Here is a 15,291-nt window from a genome sequence, read left to right on the forward strand (position 1 = left end):
TGGATATCCTCTTAAGCCTACTGGAACAAACATACAAAAGCAAGATACAGCACCATAGCTGTACTTTCAGAAGAAGACTGCGTAATTCCTTGGACCACGTAAGATGAAATCATTTTCCTTACTAAATTTAAAAAGCAAAATAAACTACTATCATCTCTGTAGCTGGCCTAAGGCCATTTCCATACCATTCTGTAGAAAGTGACACGGCCACTTCTCCCCAGTGCACTCACTCTTCTTGGGGAAACGTGGCAGTTGCTGTCCCAGATATGTGCCTAGTGTACTTTACAGAACTAAGGGTGAGCACAGTTCAGTGCTAAGCATCTTTGGGTCAAACTCTCCACACAGTCTAACAGGATGGTTAACAAAGCAAAATAACTAATATATAACTCACTGAAGCTTTTAAATTGATAACAGTATCTTAGATATATTTTAAGGGCATTAAACCTAATTTACACCCAGTCATTTCATTCATCTGACAAATATGAGAGCCTTCTACATGCCAGACAATCCGCTTGGCACTGGGGCTACTGTCATAAATAAAAACAAGTAACTCCTGCTTTCTAGTCCTCAAAGCTAGCTCCAATATTTAATGGAGAATTTTCTAATCCCTTAAAATTTGCATAGTAAAACTACTGAACAACAGCCTAAAGAAAAAGTCAATCTAACTACGTGGCTTAATCATGGGATAAATTTGGACCTGTGTTGAATGATTTTTTTTACTCAAGTAAAGCAAGAATGAAAGACCATCTCTGTACTGGACCCAGAAAATTACTCCCAACAACACTGAAGGCGGGTATCACTGGAGATGGGGGTGTGGATAGGGGAGCAGGAAAGAACCAAGAAGTGGCCCTTTTGTTCATCAGTGCCGCCCCCATCACAAGCAGATTAGGGATCATTTGTTTTCCATTCATGTGTGCAAATTTGAAGTTCTCTTTGAGATTACGGTTTAGCCTGAGATTTATATAAAATGAACGCTAAGGTATCAAATCACAAGGTTCTTCCGGATTCCCAAGTAATGTGCAAGGAGGGATCATAGTCACACTCAGAAGGACACTCAGAAGTACGTACTTGTACAACTTACTTTGTTATTAAGATTCAAAGAGGAAAACATTAATAGCCACTGCGGCCTCAGTGATACTCACTTAGACTGTGTCTGTTTGGTAATGTTCCGAATGGTGGCACCTTCTTTTCCTATAATGGCTCCAACAAACTGGGTGGGGACCAGTAGGCGTAGAGGCAAGTCACATGGTTTCTGCTTGGAGACTGATCCTGGAGACCCTTGCCTCGATGAGCCCCTCTGCCCAAACCCACGGCGACCTCGGGGCTGCTGTGAGGGGTTCTGCTGAGCAGCCATTTCATCAGGGATGTAGGCCACTTTCAACGTGAAGCTCTCCAACTGGAATCCATTCAGTTTGTCTAATGCTCTGGAGCAGAGTATGGGAAGAGAAATCCAGCTCTATAAACCTTTTGGCAAAGGAATACCCATCTCTTCCACTCAAGATTACTAGCTATAAAACTTCTGAATAAAACCACTGAACAAGTAGCAAAACCATAACACATGTAATCCAACACCTAACACCCACACCCATGGGGAAGAAAAGACCAAAAGATTCCAAAGAGAATATATTTACCACCTACCGATGAAAAGAAGAAAAAAAGCTTAATCAAAAGCGTTCGACAAAATGTTACTACCCATGAGATTAATAACAGCTTATGAGTACTCAAACAGCAAGGAGTCGGCAGTCTGTCTTGTCTGGTTTTCCTAATCAGAATGGAAAAGATAATACAAATATGTACCTCCCTCACTTCACCCTCCTAAAAAATACAAATATTAAAACATTTTTAAGATTATTTACTTATTAGAGAGAGAGAGAGAGAGAGAGAGAGAGAGAGAAGCAGGCTCCATGCAGGGAGCCCGACATGGGACTCAATCCCGGGTCTCCAGGATCACACCCTGGGCTGAAGGCAGCGCTAAACCGCTAAGCCACCAGGGCTGCCCCAAATATGAAAACATCTTAAGAATTTAAGGCCAAATATCCCTCAACCACTTGGGAGATTCAAAGAAATTAATACTCAGGATAATCAGTCAATAAATTCTCAGCACCTATTATGAGCAAGGCCCCGAGAAAATAACAGTCCCTGGCCTTGTGGAGTTTATGATCTGATCTGGGGCAGAGAGGCAGAGGTGCTGGTGAACCAAAAAAAAGCAAACGAAGCTATTTTCTATTTTATCTATCCACCCTTCCATGCATCCATTTACCCACCTATCTCTCTATATTTTGAGAGGAGCTCCACCTTTTTCTTGATTTTTAAACCTTATTATGGAAAAGTACCCAATCTTTAGCATACATCTCAATAAATTTTCTTAAGGCGAACATGCATATCCAGATCTAGGATATACCAATGCCCCAGAGGTCCACCAGGACCTCTATTCAGTAATGACCCTTCTCCTAGGCTTCTAACACCATAAATTTATTTTGCCTGTTTCAAAATTCTATATAAATAAGTATATATGAGTACACATTATGTGTCATGCCTAGCATCTTTTACTTTTGTTTATAAGATTCATCTACATTGTGTTCTACCTTACTTATGCATTTTATAAGTCGATAACTCAACAAAAGATTGATAGAGAAGATACATCCAAGATTTCAAAAGCATACAAACACTCCTAAAAATATACACTCCCCAGTACACAAGAAAATTAAAAACCAATAAAAGTCCCACATTTTTTCCCCTAGGGTTACACAAAGTCTTTGCTCAGATTCTGTTCTAATGGGCACTGAGTTCAGCCCAAGCAGGGAGAGTTTTTTTTTAAAAAAAAAAAAAAAAAAAGAAAGAAAGAAAGGCATGATGTAGTTTCTCTCTAGTTCCTCCAAGTGGTCATCTGTGGTTCATGTATTGTTTTCCTAATTTGCAGGTTCAGTTTCTGACTTGAATGCAAAGGGGAAAAAAGAGGTAGGTCTAACACAACATAGAGCACCACAAGCGCAGAATTGGAAGACAAGCCCAGGTAAGCAGACAGGGCACCATGTTCTCAAGACCCCTAATTCTGCTCTTTTTACTGAATCTCCTGCTGCATCACTGTCCTACAGTGTGTAGAGCACAGGAAGACATCCCAATCAAACAAATATAAAAGTAATGAGAAATTTCTTTGTCCGCATCATTAACCCTCCAAGACCCTTCCCAGAATCATTGTTAACTATGATAATGTCTGCAAATGAACCAGTACTTTCCATACATTTACACATGCATGTGTTCAGTACCCTCTTTAAAAGCATAATTGAACCTAATTTAACATTGTGTGTTAACCATACTCAAATTTATTTATTTATTTTTTTGTTTCATACTCAAATTTAAAAGAAAGTTCTAAGAGGTACAAATTTTCAGTTATAAGGTAAATACTATGGATATAATGAACAACATAATAACAGTTAACTCTGCTGTTTGGTTTATTTGAAAGTTAAGAGAGTAGGTTCTGAAAATTCTCATCAGGAGAAAAATTGTTTCTCCTTTTTGTATCTATGCGATGACAGATATTAATTGGTTTACCCTAGTAATGTCATCAAATATGTAAGTCAAGTCATGGTGTACACCTTAAACTTACACAGTGCTTTGTCAATTCTCTCTCAATAAAACTGGTAAATAAGAAAAATTATAAATTATACCTACAAATACACACATACATACTTGAACACAAATACAGGAAAGAACAGTGTATGGCTTCTAAATCATCAATATTTTGATCATTTTTTAATTAAAAATTGCTTTAAGATTCCTAAAAAAATAAAAGCATCATTGAGATCTTAATATTGTTTTGTGTCTTGCTTCCCCCCCCTCCCCAATACAATATATCATGGGATATTTCTTGGTGATTTCTATATCTGAGGGCATTATTTCGTAAGTTTCACAGGGTGATAGCAGCACACACAGCATAATTTCTTTTACCAATACTCTGATAACAGAACCCTAAATGAACATATTATTCCTTTCTTTCTCCCTCTCCTCTTTTTTCTTAAGGAAAATGTGGATTAAGGGCCATAAAATATTTTGCTTATTTCTAACGAGTGACAATAGCTGAGAAATTTTATTAACATTGATGAGGTATAATTCTAGAAAGCTGGAACTGCACAAGTTTCAATGAATTAGATATTCAAAGCAACTTTCAACTTTTTCAAAAGGCCATGGTGACACAGATCACTGAAGATTCTTTCAAAAGCGTTAAGGAAAGGATAGCTGGGTGGCTCAGTCAGTTAAATATCCAACTCTTGATTTTGGCTCAGGTCATGAGTCTCACACATCCTGTGTCCAGCTCCGTGCTCAGTGGATAGTCTGCTTCTTTCCCTCTCTCTCCCCCTCCATCCCTCCCTCCCCCCTAACTCATGCACACATGTGTGCACACTCTCTCAAATAAATCTTAAAAAAAAAAAAAAACCACACAAGGAAAGCTGAATGCAATAATGAAGGTATTAACTATATCTATGAGCATAAAGGCAATACAGTTTGCTTTAATACCCTTTCCCACTATACAACTAAGTACTGCCAGCTTCAGAAGAAACAAAGTAAAATTTGTTAGAAATAAGTAACATTATAAAAAAAAGAAAAGTAAAAACTTCTTTCTTTAGAGAGAGGATCATACAGACAAAGACCTCCTATTCCATGGGGATAAACAGAGATACACAAGCAAATCACCAGCCGCCTCTAAGTATTCTGTGGCTATCTAAATAAAATCACACATGTCCCCAAGAAGCCGCTCTCTCAACTTAGCATAAACTCACTTCCAAACTTTGTTTTGCTTTAAAAAAAAAAAAAAAAATTTTTTTTAAAGGGAAAAGAAAAGATTCTCTCATTCAGAAGGTTAGACAGCATGGTGCTCTGGTACCCAGTGCATAGCCTGGGCCCCAACCACGCCAAACAGACTGCTCCTGTCAGAGAGCATTCAGCACATATTCTGTGTATCCCACTAATTGCCAACTAAGAGTTCTGGACTCCTCAAACCACTTGGATATGGCTGTAAAAGTACAGGAGCAACCTAACTGCATGCAACAGCTTCCTCGTGATTAAAGATTTTAAGTTTTTAAATTTTAGGTCAATTGCTTTTAGCCTTTTCATGCCCAAAGTTTAAAATTCAGCAATGTCATCCGATGGTCTCCTGAGTTCATGAGGCCAACATTATAGTATTTTCACCAAACCTGCTGTATATGCAAGATATATGATAAACAATTATTATAATTACTCCAAACACATGTGTTTCCGTTCAACAGAACTCAAGGATGTTTATCAAGCAAGCGCATCACACAGGATCCTGTTTCCCATCATTTCAAGAATCTGCTCTGATGCGATTTTAAGAGTTAATCAGAAGGTTTTAAGTAGTTTTGCTAGCTGGTAGCACTTAATTGTGTTGATAAAAAGTTTATCAGAGTGGGTCACAGTGTAGAGCTGAAAGGGCCTTGAGATAGAGAATTAGTAGTTTAACTCAAGGATGAGAAAGAGGGAGATAAAGAAGAATTGAGCCCCAGAGAAGTTAAACTTAACCAAGAATAAATACAGTTCTGAGGAATAAAAAAAAGCAGGTGGACCAGGGACCAGAATTCTAATCCAACTTGAAAGTAAGTACCCAAGTAACCTTGGAAAGATTGTTTTCTTGTCTGGCATTAGTCTCCTTCCTGACAAGACTAAAAAGTTAATGGTTCCTTTACATTTTAAAACTCCAGACCTCACTACTGTATACCACATAGTTCTGAACAAAATGAGGTTTAGCCATTATTGAAAAATCAAACCATCCTGTTTTCTCCTTGTAGCAAGAGGCTGAGACACACAAATTCAGTAATTAGTAAACATCTGGTAATACCACTGCAGGGATACAACGTAAAGCAATAATTATGGACAAAGCCCAAATATTTACCTACAAAGGAATTTATTACTAAACTGGTTCTAAGGAAAAAAAGAAATCTCCAACAACCTAGATGTTAAGTAGACAGCTGGATACAGAGACTGTGGTAGGGATAAAAATACTATACAGAGATTACAAACAGTATAAATACAGTTATTGGCAAGACAATCTGCAGAATCTACAAAATTATCTTTGTCACTTTCTAAGTTAGGACATGGGGCAATGTCTACTAAACTTGATGGCAAATTTCACAGTGTTATTTATCTCTGAATGGCAAAATGGCAAGAGATTATAGTGTCTTACTGCTTTATCAGTCATTCTTTTTCCACAATAAATCTTCTATTTACATAATTTTCAAAGGTTAAGGGTAAATTTCCTCCCCCTTAGCCATCAGCCACATTGTTTCAACTTCTCCAGATGGATGTAAAAGCATCTGAATGCTAACTTCAAACTATAAATAGACTGTATTCCTATTCCCTAACAAAAACATCAGAAATAAGAACCCTAAAGAAAAGGAAGTATAAGAACCAAATGCCTACAAATTCTGAAGGGTTATTTCTGTCACACATTACAAACCTTCCGGTGAGTAATGTCTTATCCTTGACTGCATTATCTAAAAGTCCCCAGAGGACAGAGGAAACAGGGGATCCAGAGACCCAACCCTCTCTTGCTCTGAGACACAAGAAATACTAAAATACATACTTCTGTTTTTAATGATTTTCTTAAAGTTTTCATCATTGTTACCCACTTTATTACTTCAACAAATTAGTAATTCAAGACTTGAGATTGCAACAAATACATGTATTTCATAGCAATGTATGTATTATTAACCTTTGATTTTTCTTAGCCAGAAGGTGGCAGGAATTTCCATGTTAAATTCTTAGAGACACAGCCTTACTGAAGAATCCTCTTAAAAGTGGCATTCATAGAGCTTTGAATAACAAAGAGGCAGTCACACAGGTTTTTAAACTAGGACTCCAATTCCTGAGTATGGGTGGCTAAGCCATTATCTGAAATGAAGTATACTATACATTTATAGGGTATTATCAACAGCAATAAAAAATGTTGGGAAAATGTATAATAGCTGCTAACTTTAGAGCTTTTACTACCTTTTAGGTATTATATTATCACAAGTGTTTTGGAGGCACTATGTTAGTTTCTCCTAATGGTCTCATGAGCTAAGAACTGTAATTATTCCCATTTACAAGACAGAGGCAAACTAAGATTAACCCAGCCAGAGTCACAGTGAGAAAACTGGTGGCGCAGAGTCCATTCCTTGCAATAGGATTCTGGAGTATAGCTTCCACACTCTACTCACACCTACGCAAGCACCTCCCAGTTACATGTACTCTACAGTAACAAAGAAGCCAAATAAGATTATCAACTCAACTCTCATTACCTGAAGGTGTGAGCTTTGGATGGCTGCCAAGGAAAGAGTACGAAGAAATCACATCAGCCTAGTGTAGGCAGTAGATAGTCATATAGGAGCCCAGAGAACAGGCACCCAGGGTTCAGTGGAGCAAGTCCTAGAGGGACCAACTCCAGCTCAAACCACTTCAAGCTGCTCTAGAAGCAACCTAGAATCAGAGGGGTGAATGTGAGGTCCTCTTTACTGGGTGCCTATATGCCAAGCCATGTGATAAGACCATTTTCTCTTAAGTATGTGTATATATGCATGAATATATTTGGTTTTTTTGCCAACCGTCATTTTGCAGTTCAGAAACCTGAACATCAGAGAAGTCAAGGTTACAGTCTGAGCAGTCTGACTCGAGTCCATGCTTTCTCCATCACATCCAATGCCTCTCAAATAAAATAAATTCTCACAGAAGAATGCACTCCACATTTTTTAAAACTTAGTAGAGAACTTTAATGGACAATTTTCATAACACTTTCATAAAATTGTCTTTTTCCATTTTTAAAATCTAGTAACTTTCTCTGAATACACCATTATTTTCTAATTCTCTTTGATCTCAGGAATTCTTGAGAGGGAGAAACCCAATTGGCTTATAAGGAAATTCAACTTGGGCAAGAATTAAAATCAGGTGATCCTCCCTCCACTATGTTCTTTCACCACAGAAAGGCACATCCTTGAGGACAGGGACCTTGCCTTTATTCACTGGCATCTTTTGGTTAAGTGCTGGTAATCAATAAATGTTAACTGACAAGGGGCACCTGGGTGGCTCAGTGGTTGAGCATCTGCCTTTGGCTCAGGGCATGATCTTGGAGTCCTGGGTTCAAGTGCCGCAGTGGGCTTCCTGCGAGGAGCCTGCTTCTCTGCCTATGTCTCTGCCTCTCTCTGTGTGTCTCACATGAATGAATAGATAAAATCATAAATAAAATCATAAATTAAAAAAACAAATAAATACTGATTAACTATTAGAATAAGAGATATAACTATTTCCCTTACTGAAATGCCCAATGCACTTGTTTACATTACCTAATTTATTAAATTACAAATTCCTAACAGTCTTTTTCCCTTTCTCCTTAGGATCAACAGGACCCTGCCAATTTCTAAAAACCACTACGAAGTACCTTTAGACTAAAATGTCTCTACATTCGCATTACTGTCCTGTTAGGATTAATGTACACAGTAATTCTATCTTGACTAGCCAGTCTGTACTTCCTGTGCTTGTACTCTTCTTAACCAGTTGGATTATTTTTTTAAGAGGGAAAGGAGTGTTAAATGCCAGCCTGTCCCCACTGAAGTCCCTTCTATGTCTCTTCAGTGCTATGTAAGTTATGTCTCCTTATAAACTAACTATTAAGTATTTCCCCCTTTCCCTAGCCTCATGTAAGTTTCCAAATAGACACCCAAAACAGGCCTCTATCTTCGAATACCCTTGGGTTTAACATGTTATCTCTTATTTTCCATCTAAGAGATAACTAACTGACCACCAATTATTAATGACAGAGCTTTGTAAAGACTGAAATATAGAAGACAAAATGGAGCCCTCTGTGTTCTTACTGCCCTCGCTTTGATGTCCCAAAACTTTCCTGTTTTCCCCTTACACAGTTGAAGAAAAAGTTGGGTTTTTTTTTAAAGCCAGTTTTACAATTTATACCACAATTTCTATAATATCCAGACACCTCATATAAACTTAAATATTTTCAAATGAAAGAAGGATACAGACAGGAAGGAAAAATAGTGTGCTTTTAAGTATATTCAAAGTCTCCTACTAACATTAAAAGTGAATCTCATGAAATCTCACTTGAGAAAAATGAAATTAACATATAATTAGTTATGACTTTTTACCCACTAAAATCAGCAAAGTCTGATGAAACCTCATGTTAAGGGTAACATCTTTATCCTATCTCCATGTTAGGGAGAATAAAGAGAAACAGACTCTCACAGTGCTAATGGGAACTTGAAGAATTTCAAGCTCTATGAAGAATAACTTGCCAATATCCAACAACAAAAAAGAAAGTATATCCATCTAGACTTAGCAAATCTAATTCCAGGAATTTAACAAATAGCTATGTTTACAAACATGCAAAATGACATGCAAAAAGGGATTCACCACAGCATTTTTCATAACTGCTAGACCCTTAATATCCAATTTGGGACTAAGTCAGTCATTCTATATCCATACAAATTATATGTAATTATAAGAAATATATTTACATGTACGAAACACTCAAATGTTAGGGGATCGTGCACACACAGAGGAGGAAATATACACACATTGTCTTCTATGTAGTTATCTCCAAGGAAGGGAACAAAATTGGGGACAATACTGAGAGGAAGGTTTGCACTGTATACATCTTTGTACCTTTAAAAATTTGTACATGTTACTAGTATTACCGATTTTAAAAGTAAGTTCCATTTGTGTTATGCAAATTTCCATCTCCTTCCCAGCCCTATCTTTCATCTCATAGTCAGTCCCCTCCTTGAGTAGGTGCTGCCTTCAGTAACCTAGGTGTGTTCCCACCCTTGCAGCTGGTTTCATCTTTCCCCTTTAGGGCTCAGGGTCAGTCAGCATGGTCTTTCCTTTCACCTTTTCACCCAGAGAGGACAGGCAGTCTGTTCCTGCCCATACAGTATCTAGAGGTGGTTAAGACTCCCACAGTCTAGTGACACTCAGCATTTTGCTATAAGCACCTTGTGGGCCATTCCGACATGTTTGTGTTCCAAGTTGCTCTGTCAAAGCAGTATTTGTGGCATCCTCATCTTGTCTAGTGCTCAGTGAGTTCATTATATCAGTCCCAAGCCTACAGAATTCTCTTTTCCTAGGCAAGATTATTTGATCTATGAAGTTTTGCCTGTCAACTGCATTGGAATATATTTTTCAAATCTCAAAGTAAATTACATTAATCCAATGTCTGCACACTCCTAAAGTATAATGGTAATCATTAGAAAAATCAGGGACCAAGACAACTTAGTATTCAACACTACTGTTAGTTCAACACTTGATCAACTTACCAGCTTTACATAAAATAACAATACTGTATGCATCATACCAATAAAGGGGGGGGGGTCTTTATGTAATTTGGCAAGGATACCCAGGCCCAGAGCTTTTTGCAAATAGGATGTTAATTCAGCTTCACACTGCATCACTCTATTATTGGCATTAAAGACATATTGAAAATGTAGTAAATCTTTACCAATGCTGATTCTTATTAGACATTCCAACTTAAAAAGAATGGCAGGGTCCAACTTTGCAAAATAAAACTTATTTCTGCTACCCAACAGCCCAAAATATAAGCACTATACTTAACCTAGTTATTATAGATAGATTAAAAGTTCCAAACTGCTTACTGTCTAGCTTGGTCCTTACTGGAATAGGTTACATTTACGACTGCAGTTTCCGAGTCAGTGTTCACTAGAGGAAGAGAAAAGTGAAGAGAAAAAAAAAGTTAGTTTTCTTTCTATTTCCTTCCTTTCACAAATTTGAAAGCAATTGAGAAGACATGTACCTTGCTCACAGCTTTCCACCACTCCATACTGGACTAGTAAACTATCCAGCACCTATCAGGAGGGGGAGAAAAAAAATTACAGATTTTCAATTTCCCAAGTTATTCACAAGGGCAGAAATAGTTTTAAAATCACAAAGTAATTGTGATGGAAACGATCCAAAAAAATTAACTGGAGTTTTGAGACTACAAAAGCAAGGGAAGGGTACCATAAAGAGCACATAGTGGGCTTCTCTTTCCTGCCTATTCCCAGATCTCTGACTTTAAACTTACTTCCTATGGCTAACAAAGAAGTAGCTCAGCAAAGTATTCAAAGCCACAGCCGCCTGATTCCTGAAGCTGGAGGAGAAAGCAGCATATATTTTTTCACACATATATCAACACATCATCATGAGATAAGGCCCCAAGTCAACTTTTATCTCTAAGATGTTCCTTTTCAAAGAATTCCATTTTGCAGCTATTATGAGCAAATCAGAACAGACTATTCTCAAGGCAGACTGGCAAAATAAATAAGAGAATTGATTTTCTATCCGGAGTCTTAAGTTAAAGAGTAACCTAACTGACCTGAAATTAACACTGTTAGAAAATGTGCAATTTGAAACTGTTTCTACCATCTTTCCAGCAGCTGCATTATTATTATTATACTGTGCACGTTGTTCTACTAAAGAGAAACTGTTAAAACAGTAACTAAGTTCTTTTATAGTATCAACTGCAAATGTACCTTATGGTCTCATCAGTATAAACCAAATTCAACTGTCCTTAGCCTCCAAGAACTGTGAAGTTTTTCTTTAAAAGTAAAAAAAGTTTTTATCAACTTATAGCAAACCACTTACTCAACAATTTAGTTGCAAAATTAAAAGACAATTCCTTGAGAATGTTTTCTGGCCCCAAGAACACAGTAAACCATTAAGAAACACTAAATTTTTTTTTCTAATTCCTGACTAACCTTTAAGCAATTTCTTCTAAATAAACATTTATCCCACGTGGTTTCTTTCAGGCATTTATTTTGTTTACTGATTTAAGCTTGAAATTTATAGTAAGGTTTCTCTGAGAATGCGCTTTAAATTTTTCCCCTCATTTCAAATAAGGTTAATACCTATTTGTGGAATGGAATAGTTACCTATTTTTATACTGCAGTTTTGATATGGTAATGGGAAAGAAGGGGTGAAGGCAGTAGGAATAAATGCCAATTCAATGTAAATAAACACAATTCTTAATTCTTCCTAAAAGCAAGTAGTTCAGTAATACATTAGTGTCCACACATGGCTTAGCTTATACTACCTTAATTTGTACTACGACACACACATATACACATACATTTATACGTAAATATATAACATATACATATACACCGGCAAAAAATAAATGAGGCAATTTTTTAACTTAAAAAAATTAAGAAAATGTACATCAGAATTTCCACTGCATATACTGTACAAAGTTTAGTATTTTCAAAACAAAACTGCTTGGGGGGTGCCTAGCTGGCTCAGTTGGTAGAGCATGTGACTCTTTTTTTTTTTTTTTTTTTTTTTTTAAGATTTTACTTTTATTTATTCATGACGTACAGAGAGAGAGAGAGAGACAGAGGCAGAGACACAGGCAGAAGGAGAAGCAGGCTCTATGCAGGGAGCCTGATGCAGGACTGATCCCGGGACTCCAGGATCACGTCCTGGACTGAAGGCGGCGCTAAACTGCTGAGCCACCTGAGCATGTGACTCTTGATTTCAGGGTTGTAAGTCTAGCCCCACATTGGTTGCAGAGTTTACTAAAGAAACAAAGCAAAACAAACAACTACTTGTCATGGTGTTATCGTTAATAATAAATGCTATTGGTCATCAACAATCCTGTGTGTAAAACCTCTAGTAATTAGAAACTACAATTCTATACACAATAAAAGGGGAATTTCATTGTGTGTAAACTGTACTTACATAAACCTGATTCTAAAAACAAAACACTATAATCCTAAAAAAACAAAAACAAAACTCCAGGTCCAGCAACAGTCTTGGTACTTAGTTAAGAAACACCACCATAACCTAAAGGGTTTATTTAGATAGCAAAGATGAATTTCAACGGGTCTTTGATGTCTTAATTCAAAGTTTTATGCAAAAATTTGGGGGATAATTACAAATGAGAGTAAGGAAGGACTGTGTATAGCCCAATCACATTCCTAAATCCCAAAAGGGGTTTCCAACCCCCAAAATGAGTAACCAGTTTTCCTCCAGTCTATTAGGTAGGCATTTGCCTCAATGTGCTATGTCAAACAGGACTACCAAATTGTATCATGACAGTCCAACTACTCAACTCTCAAAGAGTAAATACAACTTACCCTAGATAAGTTCTGACATTTTGATTTATCCTGCATTAACTAGGAAGACAAACATTCCTGTTATCTGTCACTTAACCACCCACCCCCTAGGTTCCCAGGTCTTTTCAGCTGCTAGAACATCTTGTAGTTTCTACCTCTCCCATCTAGTTCAGCCACAAATGCTTTAAATTAAACAGTCTTGTTTGAAGATAAAAAGTAAAATAAAAACTTTCACTGCACATTTCCATCTTTTCCACAAATCTCTTCAATTCTCAATCCTAGATGAATTTATTTTACTCAAGCCACAAAGGAAACATTTCTCTATACGTCACTAAGTTTTAAATTCCAACCAGAGGGGAAAGAAGGCATCAAAGCAAATTAAAGCCTCAGAGGAAATGTCTTGGTAGAATGTCCCTTTTTTATACATTTAGGACTTAAAATCTCAAATATTCAGCCTTTAAAAAAAAATTTCACCTAAACGTAGAAACAGAATCGCATGATAAATGCAAAGATTATTGTTGTCCTTCATATAGCTATGGAAAATTAAGATCATTCATACTTGTAGAGGGTGGAAACAATCTAGGATAAGGAATGGATAGACAAATGTGGTACAGTCATACAACTGAGTATTATTTGGCCATAAAAACGAATGAACTACCTACATATGCTACCACATGGATGAATGTTGAAAATGTTCTATTGAGTCAAAGAAGCCAATCACCAACAAACAAATGAATACACACACATTAAGTGATTCCATTAGTAGGAAATGCCTAGAAAAGCGAAATCTATAAAGACAAAGTAAATTAGTGGTTGCATAGGGCTGGTGAGTGGGACTGTAGAGGGTGGTATAGCTGAAGAGGCCTCTTTTTGAGATGATAAAGCTCTAACGTTGGCTGTGGTGATGGTGCATACATCTGTTCTACTAAAAAACAATGAATCATACGCTGCAAATGAGTGAACTGTATCTCAATGAAGCTCCTAAGAGTAACTAAGATCAGTATTACTTGATAATGGCCTAGGGATTTTTTAGCCTTAAAGAGCTACTGAAATATAATGAACTGCACAAAATTTGTTCAGTTCTGCCATTATGTACATTCTCCTGAGACCATCACCATAATCAAGGTAAGTTTCTTCATGCCCCTTGTCCATCTAGTAGGGTGGTTTATTCATACACAGAACATCGAAATAAAGATAACTGAAAAACACTGATCAGACTTCCTCTGCCACAGCAGCACCACCTCCACCACCACATGATCAGACTTCCTCTGCCACAGCAGCACCACCTCCACCACCACCTCTGCCCCCGACAAAACTAGCTAAAGTTCAGCAGTTCCCCTATGGGTATTCATGGGTAATTCATGCTCTACAGATAAACCTTCTGCCGACTGTTTATTCTTTATACCCACTGCCCATGAGGTCCCATCACCTCTGAACTATCTGAACTGAGGGTCTGATTGACATCTTGCCTCCACTCTACCACCCTGTCGCTATTCTGCTAGAAGTTAACTCCTCAGTGGCTTCAAAATACCAATAGAAGTTGTCACAAGTTCAACATGGTGTAGGAGATCATCAATGATCTGGTACTGCCTACCTCTTCCATCCTCTTCAATATACTTCCCACACACCTAATGCTCCAGTCACACCCTGAAGACTGGGTAAAGCACACTTGTTTCCATAGTACCTGAGCTCACCTAATCCTAGAAGTGAAAGCATTGTCATTTTATAATCTCTTCACACTGATCTTTATTCTCCCACTAGAGTAGTCATTATTAACCATAGTGATGTGATTGTCAGGTGTGTCAGAAATAATCTATTTCTAATGGTTATACTGGCTTCTATACTTAAGGTAACTTACATATATAATAATAGATTCCAAGTCTTCCTTATGTGCCCCATGTGTTTCAGATGATGATGGGACATCGCTGGATATTACAATCTTTCACGCTACTCTCTTCTTAAAGTGCCTCTGGAAATGCCCCCAACCCACCTTTATGTCCCTCCACCACACAGAGCTCTACTAGCCTCTCTACTTTATAAGGAAAGAGACCACAGTCTTATTACCAGAGAACCATGTGCTCAGCTCAGTGAGGAACAACAACAAATACCAAAGAGTTAAAAAGAAGCCACAAGAGGGACACCTGGGAGGCTCAGTCGGTTAGCATCTACTTTTGGCTGAGGTCAT

General features: G+C 37.5%; 1 protein-coding gene across 5 annotated transcripts in view; it reads right to left on the bottom strand.

Moving 5' to 3' along the window:
- Positions 1-15,291, bottom strand: part of IGF2BP3 (insulin like growth factor 2 mRNA binding protein 3) — a 152,337-nt gene that overhangs the window by 33,833 nt on the left and 103,213 nt on the right. For 4 of the 5 annotated variants that reach the window (XM_049093708.1, XM_025464363.3, XM_049093710.1 and 1 more), the window contains exons 4-6: positions 10,808-10,859; positions 10,650-10,713; positions 1,143-1,424 (exon numbers count right to left, since the gene is read on the bottom strand). In XM_049093708.1, coding sequence (XP_048949665.1) covers positions 1,143-1,424; positions 10,650-10,713; positions 10,808-10,859 — 398 coding nt within the window. The remainder of the gene's footprint in view (positions 1-1,142; positions 1,425-10,649; positions 10,714-10,807; positions 10,860-15,291) is intronic. The other variant, XM_049093711.1, reaches the window with a different exon arrangement.

This window comes from Canis lupus, chromosome 14 (genome assembly GCF_003254725.2).
Source record: "Canis lupus dingo isolate Sandy chromosome 14, ASM325472v2, whole genome shotgun sequence".
In the NCBI taxonomy this organism is placed as follows: Eukaryota; Metazoa; Chordata; class Mammalia; order Carnivora; family Canidae; genus Canis; species Canis lupus.